This window comes from Plecotus auritus (genome assembly GCF_963455305.1).
Source record: "Plecotus auritus genome assembly, chromosome: 11".
NCBI classification, from domain to species: Eukaryota; Metazoa; Chordata; class Mammalia; order Chiroptera; family Vespertilionidae; genus Plecotus; species Plecotus auritus.
This window is the reverse complement of record NC_137777.1, coordinates 33497367-33519007: the sequence shown is the minus strand read 5'-3', so window position 1 is coordinate 33519007 and position 21641 is coordinate 33497367. Positions and strand designations below refer to the sequence as shown.

Below are 21641 nucleotides of genomic sequence, written 5' to 3'. Positions count from 1 at the left end.
GGCCAAGGGACAACAACGATGGTGCAACCACATAACAGCTAAGGCTTCTATTAGGAAGTGGTGTCTACACTTCTGCCCATGGTCAAAACCATGAGGTAAAATATTACAAAGAGGGGCTGTGAATGACAGAAACAATACAATTTGCCACAGCTACACTGAACTCTAACACTAAAAGCTGATGGTTCTGAAGACAAAAGACCAAGAAGAGCTCAAATAAAAGTAGGGTGTGATACAACTTAAGTAAGCAAAATATAAGATTAATCAGTTGAAGAAATAAATGTGACAGAAAGAATCAGGGGTGGTGAACACATAATGCAATATATAGATGATGTATTATAGAATTGTATACCTGAAACCTATATAATTTTATTAACCAGTATCACCCAATAAATTCAATTAAAAATGTAGTTCAGCATGATAAAGTAGAAAGGCTATCAAGCTGGGTGTCAGAAGACCTGAAATCTAATCCCAGCTCTGCTACTAACTGGCTGGCCGACTTGGGGCAAATATCTCATTTCTCTGAGCCTTGGTTTTCTTATTTGTAAAATGTGGACACAGGTTTGGAAGGTTACAATTCTGTGATCACCAATGTCAGATCTTGCAGCACTTTCTGTGCCAAGAGAGATGCTAAGCAAATTAGCAAATAATCTTGTATAATAGAAAACAACATTTCATTAACTCCATTACCTCCCCTGGGGTCTGAGGTAGACAGAGGAGTCCAAAACTTGGTATATTATACATCCTGTTGATCCTAATTGATCTGCAGAATATCTCTTCTCTGACACTTAAGAAGGGTCAAAATTCTCAAGAGCTTAATAGGAATGTTAATGTCCTTTAAAACGGTATGGCCACTTGGTTAATGTTACATCATTCAAAGGTCCCTCGGATTGTGAAAAATGAATGACAGTGACCTTGAACATCTACTCTCCACTTGTCCAGAGAGTAGGGGTAAGGGAAATACTGTTAATTTTTCAAATGTTATATAATTGCTGTTAGTATATTATAATGCTCTGTTCACATCTCTACCTTGATATGTATGTCCTATGGGCAACTGTTATACATCGAAAGATTCATGTGCAAGATTTCTACTCAGATGGTAAGATGCCATGTAATTATAATAAACATCAGCTTGCTTGCAAAAAAAAAAAAAAAGAGAGAGAGAGAGAGAGAGAGAGAGAAAGAATCAGAGCTTTTTGGCTTATAAACAAAAGATTGAAATCTTCAAAAATCAAAATGTATATAATGAGGAAAATTTTGATGGTCTTACTGACAAAACAAAAATCACGCTAACAAAGTAACCAACCAGAGAAGTGTCCTACTTCAGGCATGAGCCCGTTGAAGCCCACAGTTTTTGAGTAATTTGGATTGGGTTTGACAGGTCACAGAAGGTGCTCCAGGAGAGAATTGGTCTTCAACAGCATGGCCATTATTCAGCACCATTGCCCATGCCTGAAATGCTATCCACTCACTCAGTGCTCCCCGCCTCCCCCCAATCCTATCTATCCTTTTTGGTTTGCCTCGAATGATATCTTTTCCAAGAAACCATCCTGGATTGTTTCCATGCATATGATTTGCATCATCCTTAGATGTAATGGTACTTGCATCTCTATTGAACATACTGCCTTTATTATTGCTAATTATTTACTTTCCACCCCTCCTCAAGAGAACTGTGCATTCCTTGAGGGCATATGAAAGAACATAATTCATTGTTGTTGAAGTTCAGAGATTTACAGTCTGGTTAGAAGTCATCTGACGTGCACATGTTAGCTCTATCCTGGAGGGGTTCCCAGAGCATGAGGTGCACACAAGAAGAAGGTAATAATTATTTCTGCCTGTTCTAGGGCCAGAACCCACCAACACAGTAAGAAAGCTTGGTAAGATAGCAACCGGTGAGAAAAGATTGGCAAGAAAGGGTTGTGTGGCTATGGGGTGCTGGACCCAATCTTCTCTCTTTGTTCCTTTGACATCTAGGTGGTCTGTCCCTTTTAGGTGCTTCTATTTATATTTTCTTAGTATCAAATAGTAATTAGCAATATAGGCCTTAGTTTTCATAAACTGGGATACTGCCTGGCCAGTCTGGCTCAGTTGGCTGAGCATCGACCCAGGAAATAAGAAGTCACAGTTCAATTCCTGGTTTGGGCACATGCCTGAGTTGTGGACTCGAGCGCAATGTGGGGCATGCAGGAGGCAGCTGATCAATGATTCTCTCTCTTTCATCATTGATGTTTCTTTCTCTCTCTCTCTCTCTCTTCCTCTCTGAAATAAACAAAAATATATTAAAAAAAATAAATTGTGTTACTGATGTTGTTTAGTGTTAGTTATGCAAACAATAAAAGTAAATAATATAATGTAAGGAATCAAGTATGGCATTAGGTTGAAATGCATTAAAATTATATAAAGGGATATGTGGAGTACTTGTGTCCAAATATAGAGCATGAATATTTTTAGATTCTTTGATATTACATTGAGGTGTGCTTGTTCTATTTTGTAAATCCAAGAATTGCCCTATATCTTTGATCTGTGTGTTTAGGTTTTATGGTGGCAGATACCTTATAATAACTAGAAATAGAAGTTCCATCTTTAGTGATAATATAGTACAGGGACCTGAGAAGAGAAGGTCTTAAGGTGCTATTAATTAGCAGAAATCTGAAGCATACAGTCTCAAAGCAATTAAGGCTGTTAATTGAATATTTGGATGCACAGTGGAATGGCTCATATGTTGATGGACAGGGTACTGTAGGCTTGAGAGGAGTTACATTATACACATGATGTTGAAAAATTCAGAAAGAACAAATGCGGGTAAACATGTTTGTCTGGTAGTTAACTGCATTTATGAATGGTGATTCATTGTTGGCTATATACAGAATTATCTGTTAGCTGCAAAATTCAGTATTAACACTTCAGTCTTTTAGCTTATCTGCTGTAAATGTGCACACCATTTACTCGTGGAAAGTGGAGTTTTTACCATGGTGACTTTACTGTCCTCTGGTTTAGTAAACATGTCTATCATTCATGTAATAGTTTAAATACAATTGGTGGTCACACAATGGCTATGATGTAGCATCTACATACATTTGGGAGCAGAGAGAAATGAACATTGCTGAAGGGCTCAGGGTAGCAAAAATATTTTGTTATGCAACCCTCAATGGGGTCCATTAGCTGTAGCATTTGATTAATGCATGGACATATTTCTAAAAGAAAGTTTATAAAACTTTCAAGATTCTGAAAAGGTTTTCATGAAAGGAGAAAGAAATGAAATGTTCCTTTAGAAGAAAGTGGTTAATATTTGGGGTAGTGTTTCTTTTCCTTTTTTTTTGAAATAGCCATAGCCTTAGCCCAGCCAGCATGGCTCAGTGCTTGAACATTGACCTATGAACCAGGAGGTCAAGGTTCGATTCCTTGCTAGGGTACATGCTTGGGTTGCGGGCTTGATCCCCAGTGTGGGGTGTACAGGAGGCAGCCGACCAATGATTCTCTCTCCCTCTCCCTTTCTCTCTGAAAAAAAGAGAAAAAAAAAAGAAAAAGAAAAAGCTATAGCTTTGGGATAGAGTTCTGCTCTGTCAAGCTCAGGCTCACCAAGGTGCAGAGGAGAGAGGCTATTCACGAAAGAACACCCAGAAGGCACTGAGTAAAGAAAGAATTTAGTTTCTCTCAGACTGTGGCTCAGTCCTCTGAATGGTGGACTTTCTGGTGTTGTGTTAAAGAGAAAGACAAATTACTTGAATTACAAGAAATCTCACCTATTTTGCTAAACATTCGAGAAAGTTGCAGATTGTTGAATTCTGCCCCCCCCCCCTCCGCCCCCTTTTAGTCCCAATCTATTTTCTGGAGAAATTTCTAATTGCCTGTGAAGTGGCTTTTTAAAAAAAGGGGAGGGCTGAGCAGGCAGTGGACAACAGAACCCAAAATCCCCAAACTGAGCATCTCTGTCTTTACTATATGAGGAATGAAGCATTCATAGGGCGGTATGATTTAGGAACCCACCATTCAAACTGCGAGCAGACATTTTAATGAGTGCACAGAGCATATAGAAACAAGCTTTACGGAAGACCCAAATCGGAGTTTATTATACACAGATACCTTCTAAAAAAGCGGTGTTACCTGCTCAGGGGTTACTGGCTAAAGCTTTTAAAAGAGGTTGGAACAGGGGGCTGAAGTCATTAGCACTGGGTTGGGAGGTAGCAATGCCACCTCCTTGGACCAGGAAAGTTCCTGTTTGTTATGCAATGTGTGCATTTCATTATTTACACGATTTCATTAGGCGACCGGGAGCTGTGTACACAGCGAGCTACCTCCGCAGCAGCACCCCAGGGTCTAAAACTAAAAACAAATGCGCTTTCTCGCCTTTCACTACTCTTGCCTGGGAAATATATATATATATATATTTTTAATGGAAAAATATCCCCAACTTATATTTACTTCTCTAGATTTAAACAATTTCTTTTCTTAAATGTTTTTGAGGAACTACAAATTTCTTGGAAGTGTTTCCATACTCGTTTCCACTGCGTTACCAGGACGGAGAGAAAGTCAATAAATACTCAGTAATACAGATTCAGAGTGGGGGGCCGCTCTTTAGTGAATGGGCTCTCCCAGCCCTCTCTTTCCTCCTACCCTAGGCAATCCATCTCTCTCCTCCCCGACCCCCTTTCTTTCTTTCTTTTTGGTATTTCCTGGAGTTAGGATGAAAAGAAGTAAGAGCAGAAGGGCCCTGGCTGGGCCCTGCACCCTGGGGTCCTGAGGACAGAGCCCGGGTGACTCACGGGGCTGTGGACCGCAGGCGCGAGGCTCAGGAAGGGCGGCGAGAGCGGGGTGGGGAGCGGACCCAGCGGCTTCCGAGGTTTCTGCGCGGTCGCCCAGGGCCTTTTCCTGCGGTTCCCCCCCCCCTCCCCCCCCCCCATCTCCCGCCCCGGGTCAGGGCCACCAAGCCAAGGGGGCGGGTCCTCCTGTGCCAGACACGCCCCCGCCGGGTTTATAATTCGCCGGCTTTCGCTCCAAGGGCTGCCGCTTCCCCCGCGCTCCGCCCAGGCTGGGGACGCGCTCCCCGCGCTGACCGCCCGAGGACCCCGGGCCCGTCGCACGCGCTTACTCACACCCACGCGGACACTCACACCCGCGCGCCCACACCCCCGCGCCTTTCACCACGAGCGCTCTCGCTCAGTCACCTGCGCTCCCACTCGCACACGCGCGCCGCACCCCACGCGCTCGCACTCTCTCGCGCACTTTCCCGCGCTCCCACTCCCACTCGGCCCGCTGACCCCGCAGGGGCGCAGGCACCGCCAGCGGCAGCGCGGAGGACCCACGGCCTCCCCATGGCTGACCTGAGCTTCATCGAAGATTCCGTCGCCTTCCCGGAGAAGGAGGAGGATGAAGAGGAAGAGGAGGAGGGTGTGGAGTGGGGCTACGAAGAAGGTAACCCGCCGCAGGTCGAGGTGTCCCGGGTCCCTGGACGGCGCGTCGGGGGCTGCGCGCCGCGTGTGTCCTGCCCAGCGCGCGGCTCCGCACACCGCAGCTCTCTCGCGCTCCCAGCACCCTCGGGTCCCCGCTTTCCCACGTGGGACCCCTCGTCACTTTCCCGGTCCCCTGGCCGGTTTCGGGGCACAAGGGGCGGCGGGGATAGAGGGCGGGCCTGCCACCTGCGTTCGCGTTGGGAAACCTGGCCTTACGGCCCGGCAGGTGTTGGCACTGCCTCCACCCGGAGCGCGAGCATTACAGCCGCGGCTGGGACTTTTCTTGTCTTCTGAGCAGCTCAGAGGAACAGCGCTACCTTTTGCTCCACACCCCGAGAACACAGTGTTAGCGAAACTATTCGTGTCTTACTTGCTAGGAGCAAGTGTTTCTGCCTCTACTCTTTTCCTGAAGGATGGCTCCCCTCATGCCAGACATGTCCTCAATTTCAGGCTGAGTCAGTGGGCTTGGCGAGAAGGGGGTGGACTTTTCTTAAAGTTTAGATTCCTAAATTTATCCCTGAAGATGTAGGTCTCTTAATGTAGCCGACCACTGGTGCTGATGTTGACTACATCTATTGAAAAAAATGCGTAGTTTATAATTTTAATTATAAAAATATGGAAAGAGCATATATGAATGAATACATAGGTATGTGTACCTGTACATATGTACACTTCAAAATACTGTATTTGCATTTTTGATAAGAGGTGTTTATTCACGAGCATCAGATTTATTGTTTTGGGTTCTCACTAAGGATGTTGAGAGTTACAGGTATTTTCCAAGTACTGCACATAACTGAACTGATGAGCAGAGAAAAACTTTGTGGTATTACTTTTTTTTCTGATCACTTAAAGATGACCTGAGTTTCTTAGTCATAAATTACTACCCCTTTGTGGACAACTACAAACAGAATATTTTGTTAGTTCAGGATTTTGTATGTAGTATTTGAGTCTATTGATTATACAAAGTATAAATGCAAATATTGACACACATTTACCATAGTTTATCTGTATAGAGATGGTAGTCATAACCCTCTTAATGATGTCAAGGATTATAAACAGTGTTTCAACTAGTTTTAACATGTTAAATTTGACCGTAACTTTTTTTGTAACCTGTTATAAATGTGCTTCATTTTGTCCTTAGGTGTTGAATGGGGGTTGGTGTTTCCTGATGCTAATGGGGAATACCAGTCTCCCATAAACCTGAATTCAAGGGAAGCCAGATATGACCCCTCACTCCTGGATGTCCGCCTCTCGCCAAATTATGTAGTCTGCCGGGACTGTGAGGTCACCAATGATGGACATACCATTCAGGTTATCCTGAAGTCAAAATCAGGTATTTTAGAAGATGCTTTGCATGCTCTCGTAAACTCAAGTCATCTTGGAGCTGTTGAACTCTCCTTTAGCTTGCATGACCTTAAAGGTAGAACTAACATAGCTCCATTGTCAGGTACCCTTATATGTGATAAAATGCATTCTGGGGAATTATTTTTGAAAGGATGAAATTATGAAGATGCCAGTTTGGTTGTTCTACGTTGTATGATGTTACTTGAACAGTCTTAGTTGGTCAACTTACACCTTGTGGGATTTGTGGATAGGTGCACACAGGCATACCAATCTGCATTTTGTCCTAAATTGTTGATTAGCATAAATCATTTGGATAATTATAATTCTTTGTTTTGATATATTGTAAAACTAAAGATTAGGATTTATTGACATTATCTGGCATTTAATATAGACTTTTCATATTTATTTTTCTACTATGTTAATGACAAGAACATTTTAAATGAATAGTAATAAAAATCTAAACTCAGCAAAAGATTTAACTAGTAAACAAAGCTTTTGCTTTTATGTATTTATTTTATTTTTTAAACTCCTCTTCTCCCCATCTGAACCTATTTGAGATGGATCTGAAATGTTTTGTGGAAAGGGTGTTGGGCAGTTACCAAGGAAATTGGTTTTCGGCGTAAATGCAGGGAAGAGGAAAACAGAATTCTAAAAATTAGCATTATTATTATGCTATTCATAGTGACTAGTGACTTATTTCCCACTTAGAAAGAATGTAAAATTAGGATATTTGAAATGATAGGAAGTGCTTACTGGAGACCAACTGTGCTCAAATTCTGGATCAATATGTTTGATATTTTAAAACATAAAACCATCAGATTAATTATTAGGCCAGGCAGGTATTGATGAACAACTATGGATTTTTCATTCATTGTGAATGTTCCTGAGCTTTAATTTAGAATCCATGAAGTAATCATAGGTTCATGCAGCCTTCTCTGCCTTTCTGAGGTCAAAGTATGCGCATCAGCCAAAACAGAATTCAGCCGTGGGCAAACTACGGCCCCGCGGGCCGGATCCAGCCTGTTCGGCTGTTCTATCGGGCCCGCGGAGCCGAAAGAGCGGAGGGTTCTCTTGCTCTCCCCTCCGCTCCTTTACTTTGAATTTATATTAGTTCACACAAACACTCCATCCATGCTTTTGTTCCGGCCCTCCGGTCCAGTTTAAGAACCCATTGTGGCCCTCGAGTCAAAAAGTTTGCCCACCCCTGGTAGGTTGCATGCGTATTTAGAGAGACAGCTTCAGATGTAAATTTGAATTTAAATCAGAGTATTTGTGTGTGTATGGGGGGAGTTATCTATGAAGGGACATTATGTATTATTATTATTTTAAAATATATTTTTATTGATTTTAGAGAGGAAGGGAAAGGGAGAGAGAGACAGACACATCAGTGATGAGAGAGAATCAGATTGGCTGCCTCCTGCATGCCCTGCACTGGAGATGGGCCCACAACCCAGGCCTGTGCCTGACCAGGAATCAAACCGTGATCTCCTGGTGTATAGGTTGATGCTCAACTACTTAGACACTCTGGCCGGGTACAGTTTGTATTGTTTTAAACATGTATAGTAAAATTACTGAGTACTGACTACTGACCTATAAAAACATTTTAAGGTAATACATGTGTGTTGGTGTATTGACATGCTTTTGTACTTCTGGAAAGAAAATGTTCCTATATCTACACAACAAAAATGCATTTCCTGTCCGGCACCACTGTGAGTCAGTGTTGGTTGTGTATAGTTGGACAAGATGGTTCTTGAGGATTCCTAGTTTAGTAGGAACACAACCCTTTAAAGTACTAGTGTTAACACGTCAATGGTGTTAGAAAGCTTTATGGGAGCACAGAGGAATGACTGAGGACAAATACTGTCAATTAAGCGTGTGTCTATCCTGCTCTAAGGTCAAATCTACTTGATCAGATTGAGGTTAACATTTTCTTCTGGTAACTTCTCAAACACTTTCCTTGGCCGCCTCAGGAAAGAGCTTGTCCAGCACTGTGTTGGCCCTCTCACCACAGGTATGTGTCTTGCTCAAGTAGCTTTCTTTCCCGGTTGATTCTTCTCCATCCTCCACCCCTGGTCACTGAGGAAGAGCCGTCTGTTGGTCTGTCTAGGACTGTTTGGACACACAGGCCCCAGACCCCTTCCTCCTGTCTCCTCGGGGGAACTCGCTCCTTCAGATGCCCCAGCTCCTTTCTGCCTCTGTGATGACTCCGTCAGTGTTTCCCCAAACGTAAAAGGAAGTAACAAAAAGTTCCATGTCTGGACCAGTTTATTTATTTATTTTTCTAGGATATTTGAGCTTCTTAAAGGGATAGGCTACAAGCCTAAACACCCTGCCATTCGTTTATTTAGTTCAAGTTTTATCAAAATAGAGTATAAACATCATTGAAATAGTTGACTAGTACTGTATTTCTCTCTGCCTCTGGGGTTTAACCTGCTCCTCCCACCTAACACTTTTTGTCCTGGGGACAATCACTTTCAGCCCTTAGCTGTTTCTCCTGCTGTCACCGCCATTCTTAATACCGGGAGAGAGCCATGGGCTCCCTTTTCTGAAGGTGAGGCCAGTTCTCTTATTCCCCTCCCACATTGTGGTTTTGCTCCCCATTGTCCCTATACTTAAATTATAATTTCTACTTAAGTTAATACTCAGTGTTCTTCTTATTATGATTGTGTAGCTATTATTTCTGGCTGAGATTATAGTCTGTTTCCTTTGCTGAATAGTATGTTTTTTCCCCTCTAGAGTTACTTTTTAAAATTTACTTCTTAAATTTATCTTTCATTTTCAAAGTCTCTGACAGATGGCAGATCTTCTCCCAGGATACTGACACATATCAGGTTATCCTTCCCTCCCTCTCATCCATTCTTTCTCCCCCCCGTCCCCCTGACTCCCCACTCCCCTCCAGGCCTCTCTTCCATCTATTCCTGCCCAGCTGGTCTGCTTGCTCTCCAGGCCTGCTGCACGGCCATGCCCTGCAGCTCCCTGGAACCAAGGCCCAGGAAGTCCCTGTACTTGTCTCCCGTGTCCAATCCTGTGTTTTCGAGATGCTGTGACATGCTCTTGTGGGGTCGTTCTCTCATTTGAAGGAGTTTTCTAGGTTTATTCCCTTCAGCAGTTCATCTTCTAGTAACCTCCCGAGAAGAAGGGCACGTGAGGGTAAATGTTGGGAGACCTGTGTGTTTGCACGTGTCTTACTCATATGGAGTTGGCCTGGGCAACGCAGCCGGCCTGGAACTGTTCGCCCTCAGGTATTTGATGTCACCGCTGCATTACCAGGAGGTATTCTGCCCTCCAGGGCTGCTATTGAAAGGTTTAGAGCCACCTGCTTGTCAACTCTTTTATATGACCTTTTCCCTTCTCTGGAAGCGTTTACAATTTCCTCTCTGGCGACTGCTTTGAAATTTTACAACCCTATGCTTTGGTGTGGTTCTTTTTTCAGCCTCTGTGCTGGGTACTAGGTGGGCTGCTTCACATCAGATTTCTCACAAGTTTTCTTATATTATTTCATGGATAAGCCTCCTGTGTTTCCTTTTTATCCTCTTTCAGTCACTCTTATTTTTTGTTTGTCTTTTTCTTCTACTTTCTGTAGTGTCCTCAACTTATATCTTTTAGATTTCCTACGGAACTTTTAACTTCTGCTAGTTCCGTGGTCAGCAAACTGTGGCTCGCGAGCCACATGAGGCTCTTTGGCCCCTTGAGTGTGGCTCTTCCACAAAATACCACAGCCTGGGCGAGTCTATTTTGAAGAAGTGGCGTTAGAAGAAGTTTAAGTTTAAAAAATTCAGCTCTCAAAAGAAATTTCAATCGTTGTACTGTTGATATTTGGCTCTGTTGACTAATGAGTTTGCTGACCACTGGGCTAGTTAATTTTAATTTCTAAAAAGATGTGCTTATTCTAGGAATTGTTTTAATTTTTAACCTCCAGTATCCAGCATTTATTTTATGAGTGCAGAATCTATTTCCATTCTTTTCTGTATTGCTTTTTCTTCCTTTTTTTTTTTTTTTTTAAATCTTGTTGAAAGTATTACAAATATTCCCCCTTTCCTCCATGGACCTCTCCAACCCGCCCCCGCTCCCCACCCCGAGGGCTTCACCACCATATTGTCTGTGTCCATGGATTATACATATATGCATACAAGTTCATTGTATTGCTTTTTCTTTTTCTGTCATGTGTCTGTTTATTCTGGGTTCCTTCTTCTGTTTGTTTTGCTCTCTTTTATTATTGGAGGTTTTCCTCAAATGTCTAGTGATCACTGGCTCATGGTTCCTATTTCGGAGTGGGTCTGAAGCGGGGATTAGAAGCTCTGTGCACCTGGGCAGGAATACGGTCTGGTGGACGTCACAGTAACGTGATGAGGTAGGGACCTGGCCGTGTTGCAGGAGGAGCCTTTGTAGGTTTTGTCTGTTTCTCTGGGGCAGGGCGCACGGCGGCTCACAGCTGGCTGTTTGCAGCTGGTTACTGACTGCAAGCAAGAGTGTGACCAGAGTGCACATCTGTGACAGCCGGTGACCCTGCATTCGCACACGTCATCTGCGGAAGTCCACAGCTTACCTTAGGGGTCACCGTGCTGTGGTACACTCTCTGGGTTGGGACAGATGGACAGTGACATGTCTCCATCACTGTGGTGTCATTCAGAACAGTTCCACTGCCCTCAGATCCTCTGTGCTCCTCCTGTTCCTCCGTCCCTTCCCAGCCCCAGGCAGCCACAGATCTTTTTACTGTCTCCATTGTCTTCTCTTTTCCAGAATGTCACAGAGTTGGAATCATACATTATGTAGCCTTTACAGTTTGACTTCTTTTTCTTAATAATACACATTTATGTTTTCTTGGGTGCTGCCTTTTAAAATAGAATATTCATAGCATAAGCACAGTTATTTTTTATTATTTATTTATTTATTATTTAAAAAATGTATTTTACTAATTTTTTACAGAGAGAAAGGGAGAGGGATAGAGAGTTATAAACATCGATGAGAGAGAAACATCGATCAGCTGCCTCTTGCACACTCCCCACTGGGTATGTGCCTGCAACCAAGTCACATGCCCTTGACCAGAATCAAACCTGGGACCCCTGAGTTGGCAGGCCAAAGCTCTATCCACTGAGCCAAACCGGTCAGGGCAAGCACAGTTATTTTAAGAAATCAAACTTAGGTCATACACACCACCCCACTTGAAACGTCTGGCCTCACAGAGGTTGAAGAGGCCTGGGCTACTTTATTCTTTCTTTCTGTGTTTTCTTTGTTGTTGCTTTGTCTATAGTAAACAATAAAAAAGAATCGCCAAAAACAGTTATAAAAGTTGTAGCATAATTTAAATGGTGACACCTGTTAAGCTAAAGCTTTTAACATAATCCTAATGATACAGTGCCTATATATAAAGCCGTCTGGGTATATTGCCTTACTTTAAACTTGAGGCATGCCCTGAGCACGAGCCCTCCACTCCCAAACCCCTGCTGGAGCTCCCAAACCAAGGTCATTGATGATCTCCGCATCCCACAACCAATGGATACTTACAACTTCTTAACGTACTTTAATTCTGCTGCATTTGAAGTGAGCTTTTTGGAAACTCTCAGGTTGGTCTCTGTGACACATCACCTCCTGATGTTTCTTCTTAGTTTTGACCAGGCGTCCTCAAACTACGGCCCGCGGGCCACATGCGGCCCGCAGAGGACATTTATCCGGCCCGCTGGGTGCCGCTGCCTGTCCTGCTTAGCAGCCGACTCGTCCCGGGCCTGCAGTGTGCATAGAAATTGGTTCATAGTTGTTTTTTTTAAACTATAGTCCGGCCCTCCAATGGTCTGAGGGACAGTGAACTGGCCCCCTGTTTAAAAAGTTTGAGGACCCCTGCTTAAGTAATGGGGTTTCTCAAGGTCTCCTGCTCAGCCCGCCTCTCTTGTACAACATGCATCCGTAAGCAGTGCACTCATGCAGACTGCATGCTATCGGTTCAGTGTTCTGCTTTCCAGCAAGACAGCACGTGAGTCTGGGAAAGGGGCTAAAGTCAGAGATTCCCGGAGTGCAATGGGCCCTGGAGGGCAGCCAGTGCAGCCTCCCGTCTGAGGTCCTCTGGCAAGTGGCTGAGCGTCCTCAGCTTGAACAGCACAGGAGAGGAAATTCATTCCTCACTGAGAAAACCCATTTTGTTTTTTGAGTGATTTCAAAGATTGAAAAGTTCTGTGATCTTCCTCATTGTTTCCATTTTGAGGTTCTGGACATACATATGACAAATATAATTGCTACTAGAGGCCCAGGGCGTGAAAATTCTTGCACTGGATGGGGTTGTGGGGGGGGGTCCCTCAGCCCGGCCTGCCCCCATCACAGTCCAGGAGCCCTCAGGGTCAGGAGGCGATCCAGTGATCAGGGGAAGGTGACGCCCCCATCACACCTCTGCTACTGCCACTGCCGGCAGTGCAAGCCTCGGCTGGCCCTGGTTACCTGAGCCTCGAGCAGCTCTGGGCGGCTGGGCAGCCGCCATCTGAGGCTTGCCTGCACCTTGGGCTGGTCCTGGGCGGCTGGGGGGCTGAGGGCGGGTCCGGCTGCACCATGCGCCTGCCACATCCCCCCCCGCCCCCGCACCTGTCCCCCTGGTGGGGCTGAAAGGACTGGGGGATTCTGGCGGGGCTGAGGGGACTGGGTGTCACCATCTTGTGGCTATGGGCGCTACCCTCTTTGTGATGGTATGATGGTCAACTTGCATATTCCCTCTTTATTAAATAGGATTTTCACATGTCATCCTTTAAAATATTGACTACCATCATCATATTATGAAAATGCCATTTTTCCTTTTAAACATATTCATTCCTTCAACTGTTCCTCAGACATAGTCTTTCAGTCATAAATATTTAGTTATTAATCATTTATTACAGGAATTACACACCTATCTCTGAGGCCAGGCAGGTACCATAAATGAGAGCAGCCAGGAGAGCAACTCCTGTAAATGGCTATTGACCCTCTGCTTTATGTGTAGTATTGGGAGGCAATAGGGATTGGTGGAGACTGTGGGGAACCGGCACACCCTGTTTGCCAGATGGTTAATGTGTCAGGAAGAGGTGGTGATGGGGGCCTGTGAGCCAGACACACAGCCACTGGGCTCTTCTGGCCTGGAAAGTGCAGTTTGCAATCTTTGTTTTACCTTATGCTAGGTGTTCCATGCTTTGGGGAAGGTAAATACAAATCACACCCAATGCCTGCCCTCAAGAATGTTACAGTGGTAAGTTGTGTAAAATAGGTGTACAGGGGGAGATTATTATTTTTTGCCTGAAATTGTTAGGGAGAGATTTGGGGGAGGAAGTGGCATTTGCGAGGATTCTTAAAAGGTGAATAGCATTTGGATCTGGGAGAATGGGATGAGTGGGAAGGGAGAGCAGTATGCAGAAAAGATATGGATACGTACAGGGAAAACACATCTCTCAGTACATCTGGAAGAAAAGTTTCTTTCATGATAAGTGAGGTTAATAGAAAATATAATGGAAGAGGGTATGTTGGAGCAAATTCATGAGGGACCTTGAACCAAGTCTACTGAGTATAACCACTTTTTATTTTCTGTCGGATAATCAGAATGTTGCTTTAGGAAAATGAACCTGGCAGCGCTGAATAAGATGGGATCTGGGGAAATTGGGAGTCAGTTTGCAGGTTATTGGGTGAGACTCAGGTTACCAGGACGGCAGCTACAGTGTTGGCAGCATCAGTGGGAGAAAGGGATGACACAAGAGAGATTTCGGAGGTGCCACCTACGAACGTCAGGGGTTGGCTATACGGACCAGGGGAGAGGAGGGTGGCTGGGGTGGAGGCCTTGCAACTGGACCATGTTTTGGATCCTATCACTGTTCTTCTCCCTCTGCTCAGAGCATATTTCAAGGAGACAAGAGTGCCTCCGACGGGGAGTTGAGCCTAGGGTCGCGTTCCAGGTGGGACTTGACCAGACTGTTGGCCCGTTGTCTCCCTGACTATGGAGAATTTCATGAACGCCGCCACATGAGTCTCGGTGGGACACAGGAATCACTGTTCTGTGGGAATCGTAACCATTTAGTGTACACAGACACATTAAAATGGAACATACTTATGGTGATATAGAAAGTAGCTGAAGTGTAGAAATATAATAAGTTTCTCGCCTGAGTGGTTTGATACTTAAGTTGTGAAAAAGTGTGAGACTGCCCAAGCTTGTGCAATAGAACGTCATTCCATCTGACGGCGAGCAGTGTGTTAAGGGTGATGACATTGTTAAAGGGCCATGGGCATGGGAGAAATTGCTAATCAAGGTAGGTCACTTGTGCCCTTCCCTGCAACTTATTATAGAAACCCTAATTAGAAAACTCCACTCCTGGGTCTTTTATAATTCTTAATGCTAATTTTAGGCTAGATTATTATTTTTATTATTAATCATACTTTTAAAAAATGACCACTTTTTATAGTGCTTCTTAGCAGCCTTGCTGATTTAAATATGGGGTTGTCAGAAATATCTTAAAAATTATTTTCTCTCATCTTGAGGCCCGACGTTGGCCATCAGTGACCTCTAGCTTCATTCTCTTGGGACACATTCAAGCTGCTTCCCATCTCGGAGCCCCTCTCAGCCTCCTCTCTCTGCTGGCCTGTGCTTTCTCACTTCTCTTAGCTTCCTTTTCAAGGCTCTGCTTGGCAATTGTCTCCTGTGCCAAGTCCCCTGACTTTCTGATGCCCTTGGTGCTGGCTCGGCCCTTGCTGGGTGTTCTCCTAGTGCCTTGTGCACTTTCCCTTACTCTTCTGATGCAATTTATGTAAACCGTCAAATCCAGCTCCGTAAGCGTTGAGAGGGCCCGCCAGCACCGCGGCTGTATCCTCTCTCTATGAACGGGGTGCTCGGCGCAGGGCATGGCGTCCCTCTTGCAACGTGCGTGTTGAACTCAAATGCAATGAGGGAGATAAGCCTTGATGGACAACAGCCTTTGAACTATCCGGCAAGTTTGTTTTCAGCGAATGGAGAGAGAAGCTTAGATAGGTTGAGGTAAATGTATATATATCATGTCTTTATGAGGTTCCCAAATTTTGGAGAAGGATCTCTTTTTATCTCATAAGCATCGTAGCCATGACTATTACAGAGTATTAAAGAAAATGGGTGCAGCAGCAATGACATCATTTTGTATTTTTTTCCCCAAGTTTTTTATTCTAAGGAAATGCAGCATGTCATCAGTATAAGTTTCATTGTAAAACATTTTACTGACCTTAGTGACATCACAACTAATAAACCTGCCACGTGGTGACACAATATCACTCAGCAAAATTTGATAATCATAAATATGATATGAGTGGTCTCCTTATTTGAAGAAAAGCTGTACAAAGGCAGAAAAATGCCTTAAGTGGATGTTGCCAAATGGGTAAAACAGAGCTGCTGTTTATTTTCAGTCTGAAAACAAAGTCATTCTTAGGGGATGCCTAGGTAATACTTACCTGGCACCTCATAAAATTCTGCTTTCAGGATTTTGTCATTCTTTGTGGCTTTTGATCTTAGTGCGGTTTAACTTCGGAATACTCACCTGCAGGAAAAGTGAAAGGTTCCCAGCGCCTGATTCCTGGCTGACGCTGCCTCTTTGTCACCTCTCCCTGGGGACCAGGCCTGGGCAGAATGCGTCCCTTTTCTGTGCTCATTGTAAAAATCCACGAGATCACGAAATGTTGTCTCTTTTGTCAAGATCAGTATATCTTGCCCTGGCTGATGTGGCTCAGTTGGAGCATTATCCTGTACATCAGAAGGTGGCAGGTTCGGTTCTCTGTCAGGGCACATACCCAGTTGTGGGTTCAATTCTGGTTGGGTCGTGTGAGGGAGGCAACCGATCGATGTTTCTTTTCTTCTCTCTCTCCCTCCCTTCCTTCCCGCTTCCTTTCTCTCTCTAAAAAAGAATCAGTGTACCTTAAGCACTTAATACAGTGTCTGGTACAATGTATGTGATCAGTGGATCCCTGGGGGCCTACAACTTCTCCTATCAAGACAGATCTATGGAATTTCCAGGTTCTTTTTCTGGTCTCTTAAAGTCACTGTCAACATCAGTTATAGCATCCATTTTTTTTTTTTTTTTATAAGTAAGTACCAGTAGTTTTTAAAAATCCTCTTTCCCATTTCACATGACTTTATTTCACAATATTACTCCTTCATTGTCCTTAGCAATGTGGAGCTAAGCCTCCTCTAAGGCAATTTTCACCTTTAAAAAGCAGAGCCCACCCCCGGGAAGCGCTCAGGCTGTGCCCCCACATGGTGAGGGGGGTGTTCTCGAGTTCTCATGATGAGGCTGGGGTTCAGCCAGGGACTTCCTTGCTTTCCCCTCTTTTTGGTTTGGGAGGTGGGGTACACTGTGGGTAGACTGCAGGCCTCCTTCTGGGTTTTCCTTAAGACCAAGTTTGGACAGCTGTGGGGAAGGAAGAGAGAATTTTGAGATAATTCAGAAACTGTGGCACCTGGTTGAAATAGAAACATGTCATCCCTTCCTCCATCCACAGCTGGGTGTTTATTGAAGCTACTCCCTGAGCCGCACCGCAGCTCTGGATGTCTGTGACCCTTTGTGATCCATGTACTTAAGTTTTTTTATGGTCCTGGGAAATAGAACTGCATTTTAGAACCCTAGACTTAGAGAACTCATTGTTTGCCTGGCCGAGGTGGCTTAGTGGTTGAGTGTCGACCAGTGAATCGGGAGGTCACAGTTTGATTCCCTGTCAGGGCACATGCCTGAGTTGCGGGCTCCATCCCCAGTGTGGGGAGTGCGGGAGGCAGCCGATCAATGTTTCTCTCTCATCATTGATGTTTCTCTCTCTCTCTTCCTCTCTCTGAAGTCAATAAAAATATATTTTTTAAAAAAGAAGTCATTGTTTTTCATGCTTGCAGATAGTAAAATTTGGTTTTCCCCATCCCTGTCGCACCCTGGGACATGGGTCAGAGGACCCTGGGTGGCCAGGGCAGGCCGCATTCACCCCCTCTCAGCCATGTTCTTCTCTCCTGTCCATGGGGACGATCCCACTGACCCCTCAGATTTGTTGTGAGCTTAAGTAAGACCAGGTCTGAGGAGAAGCATTAAAATTGTGAAATATAGTGTCCCAAAGGCCATGCATTTTCCTCCTTCCCCCATGATGTGAGGTTTATATACTTGAAAATGAAAACTGCTTTTTGCTCTTGTAGCTCTTTTTCTTCACTGAGCTGGTAGAAAGCTTAGAAGCAAGTTTGCTGGGCACTTTTAGCAAGGACTTCTGACATTGGTGCGTGCGATCGCCTCATTTCTCCAGCTGTTTTCTGCCTCTGTCTTTGTTTAACCTTTGTTCTTCTTCCTAATGTATGCTTTCTGGCTGTGTTTTATGTACCTTGATGTAAGCAGCTTGAAATTCTTTTTGGAACAAGTTATGGGGTGTAGAACCGACCAAACAAGTAAATCCCTGTTGCACTAGTTTGCTTTCTTCTCCTTTGAGTTTTAGAGTGAGATAGACAGCCAAGCTGTTCCTCGGGAGAGCAGGTTGGACACTGTCACTTGCTTGGCAATGGCAACCCAGGTGTCAGCGCTCACCTGTTTGAGAGACCACTTCTGGAGGAACGGGGTGAATTTTGTCAGCGTCTTGACTGAAAAATAACCTTCAATTCTTAGCTGATACCATTTAGAATGAACTTCTTTTTTTCACAAGAAAAATGCAAACAACCTTTATTTATATTGAAATAGGTAATTTATAATAAACTTTATTTCAAGTTTTTCCGTATGATAATCAGGGAGTGTTTAACTAAAGAAAGTATTTTATCGCTTCAACTAAAGAAAGTATTTTATCGCTTCAAGACAGGTTCTTGTACAGATTTATTTTTCTTTTTTTTTTTTTTTTAAATATATTTTATTGATATTTCACAGAGAGGAAGGGAGAGGGATAGAGAGCTAGAAACATCGATGAGAGAGAAACATCGATCAGCTGCCTCCTGCACACCTCCCACTGGGGATGTGCCCGCAACCAAAGTACATGCCCTTGACCGGAATCGAACCCGGGACCCTTCAGTCCGCAGGCCGACGCTCTATCCACTGAGCCAAACCGGTTTCGGCCAGATTTATTTTTCATTACTTTTAGAGTGCTCTTCTTTGGGACAAAGTTCTGAGTCATGTCCAGAAATGAGAACTAGAGACACGGCCCTATAGAACCGATGTTCATATTTTAAGTATTAATATTTTATTAAATTTTATTTTGTTTGCATTGTATGTGACACTGAACGATAAATTGCTTTTTAAGTGTGATTGCATTGTTGAAAAATGTGATTGGCTTAATAATAATTCTCTTCATAAATAATTTTACTAGCTTATATCTATTCTCTAAATTGAAAGCCTGTTGCTACAAATGGATGATCTGAAAACAAGGTTTAATTTATTGATACATCTGTAGTAAGTTATTGCTTAACCTGAGACTCAAACAATATTTTTGCCTCCTGATGAGTGCTAAGTTTATCTCAGAGAGCGTAACTACTGCATTGGTTTTCTTTGTCTAAAGCTAACGAAGTTAAAATGAAATGATGTACATATCATTACCAAGTTATTCCAGAGTTCTTGAACTTCTGCTGTTATCTGAATGGCATTATAAGAATTTCAGCAAAAACACACATAGTATAAATTCACAGTTGTGATGTATTTCTCATTTTGGCTATATGAATGGCATCTGTAGAGCTCATGCGAGTTTTTGGCAAAACATGTCCCCAGTGTTTCTGTTGCTGTGCTGATGAATATGTTTGAGATGTAATTAAATAGAATTTATTTTATTTTTTTCAGTTCTGTCGGGCGGTCCACTGCCTCAAGGGCATGAATTCGAACTGTATGAGGTCCGATTTCATTGGGGAAGAGAAAACCAGCGTGGTTCTGAGCACACAGTTAATTTCAAAGCTTTTCCCATGGAGGTAAGAATAACAGATCATCTTGTAAAACGCCTATTGTTCACGGAAAGTATTCAGTGATTTACTAAAAATGGTTCAATTTAAAAGTAGATGCATAGCTTTTCAATTTTTACCAATTTACGTTACAATTAAAAAGTGTGTAATGAAATGTAAGCTTGGGGCAGCAAATGAGGCTTCCCAAGGACTTCCGTGGGCTTGGAGAGCGCACGTGGGCTGTTGGCCATAAAGGTAATCTAATCTATTCAGTAAAGCCATTAAGTTTCATCCTATTATTATTACTGTTGTAAGAGTTTTGCTGCCTCTGCAAATTCAGCAGGTCACTTTTGTAGATGCTCTGAATTGGTAATAAGCTGAAAATAAATGACTTTTGGAGAATCCTCAATAGTAACTAAACGTCTAGTTTAGCTCTGATTAAAATTGGTAGGTTGGTTCTATTCACCACAAGCAATTAGAGAGAGAGATTTTTAGAAGGTCATTTTTTTTTTGTTTAAAGAACTTCTTTCCTCATTATCTGTTTAGTCAATTCCTGTCCTTTTTCCAATATCTAGTTGAAGTATCAATTTCTTCCTTGGGACTCGAGTTCCTTCTCGAGGCAGAATTAATTTCTCCCTGATCTTTGCTCCCAGGGTCCTTGGTAGATTGCTGCCGTGGCACTGACCTCATGGATTATAAAACCTTTAGTGTCTAAAGTGTCTTTCCTATTGACTGTGGGCTTCTGTTACAGACTCAGTGTTTGTGTCCTCCCCTCCACCCCAAATTCATATGTGGAAACTACCCCACCCCAGTGTTATGGTATTAGGAAGTGGGGCTTTGGGGAGGTGATTAGGGTTAGATGAGGTCATGAGGGTGGAGCCTTCATGAATGGAATTAATGTCCTTGTAAGAGTCCAGAGAGCTTGCTTCTCTTCTCTCTGCCTGGTGAGGACAGGATGAAAAGACAGCCATCTACAAGCCAGAAAGTGGGCCCTCACCGGGCATCGGATCTGCAGGCACCTGACCTTGGACTTCCCAGCCTCCAGAACGGAGAAATCAGTGTTTGTTGTCTAAGCCTCCAGTCTATGGTAATTTGTTACACAGCCTGAGCTAAGAAAGCTCCTGAAGAAAAAGTCTCCCCCTCCTCATTTTTACTCGAATCCTTTAGTCCAGTGTCAGGAACATCAGAGACAATCCAGGCTGGTGAAAGGGAGATGTTTTGGTTGGTCCCGGCCTTGTTTATATTTCTTTTCTAAGGACCCGCAGTACTGTCTAGGATATAGCCCTTCAGTGGCAGGGAACTGTATATTTTGGAGGATGCTGGCATGCTGGTCCTCCTCCTCGGTAGTTCCCAGCTGCACATCTTCTTAATCTTGTATAGCACTGCTCATGGTCAGATCCAGGCCCAGTTCCGCCTCAGTAACTGAAATCACTGCTGTATAATTTAATAACTTATTTATTTAAAAATATATTTTTATTGATTTCAGAGAAGAAGGGAGAGGGAGAGAGAGATAGAAACATCAATGATGAGAGAGAATCATTGATTGATTGCCTCCTGCACACCCCTCATTGGGGATTGAGCCACAACCTGGGCGTGTGCCCCGACCAGGAATCGAACCGTGACCTCCTGGTTCATAGGTCGACGCTCAACCACTGTATAATTTATATAAGGATACATATGCCTCAAGGAATGAAGTTAGAGGAAATATGTCCCAACAATACTTGAATTATAATTTAAAAACTCCCTTTGGAAGTTCAGGATACTCCTTTCATTAAAAAAGACTCCAATCTTAAAAGTGAAATAATCAATGCTTGCAGGGGTCCTCAAACTACAGCCCGCGGGCCACATGCAGCCCACCGAGGACATTTATCTGGCCCGCCGGGTGCCGCTGCCTGTCCTGCTTAGCAGCCGACTTGTCCCGGGCCCGCAGTGCGCATAGGAATTTGTTCATAGTTTTTTTTTTAAACTATAGTCCGGCCCTCCAACGGTCTGAGGGACAGTGAACTGGCCCCCTG

At 43.7% G+C, this 21641-nt stretch overlaps 1 protein-coding gene across 1 annotated transcript in view; it reads left to right on the top strand.

The window, feature by feature from the left end:
* The first annotated feature begins 4554 nt into the window (after nucleotides 1–4554).
* The window catches only part of CA8 (carbonic anhydrase 8), a 99356-nt gene continuing 82269 nt past the window's right edge, over nucleotides 4555–21641 (top strand). Inside the window, exons 1-3 of the mRNA XM_080647028.1 lie at nucleotides 4555–5409; nucleotides 6589–6780; nucleotides 19532–19656. Coding sequence (XP_080503154.1) covers nucleotides 5310–5409; nucleotides 6589–6780; nucleotides 19532–19656 — 417 coding nt within the window. The 5' untranslated portion in view covers nucleotides 4555–5309. The remainder of the gene's footprint in view (nucleotides 5410–6588; nucleotides 6781–19531; nucleotides 19657–21641) is intronic.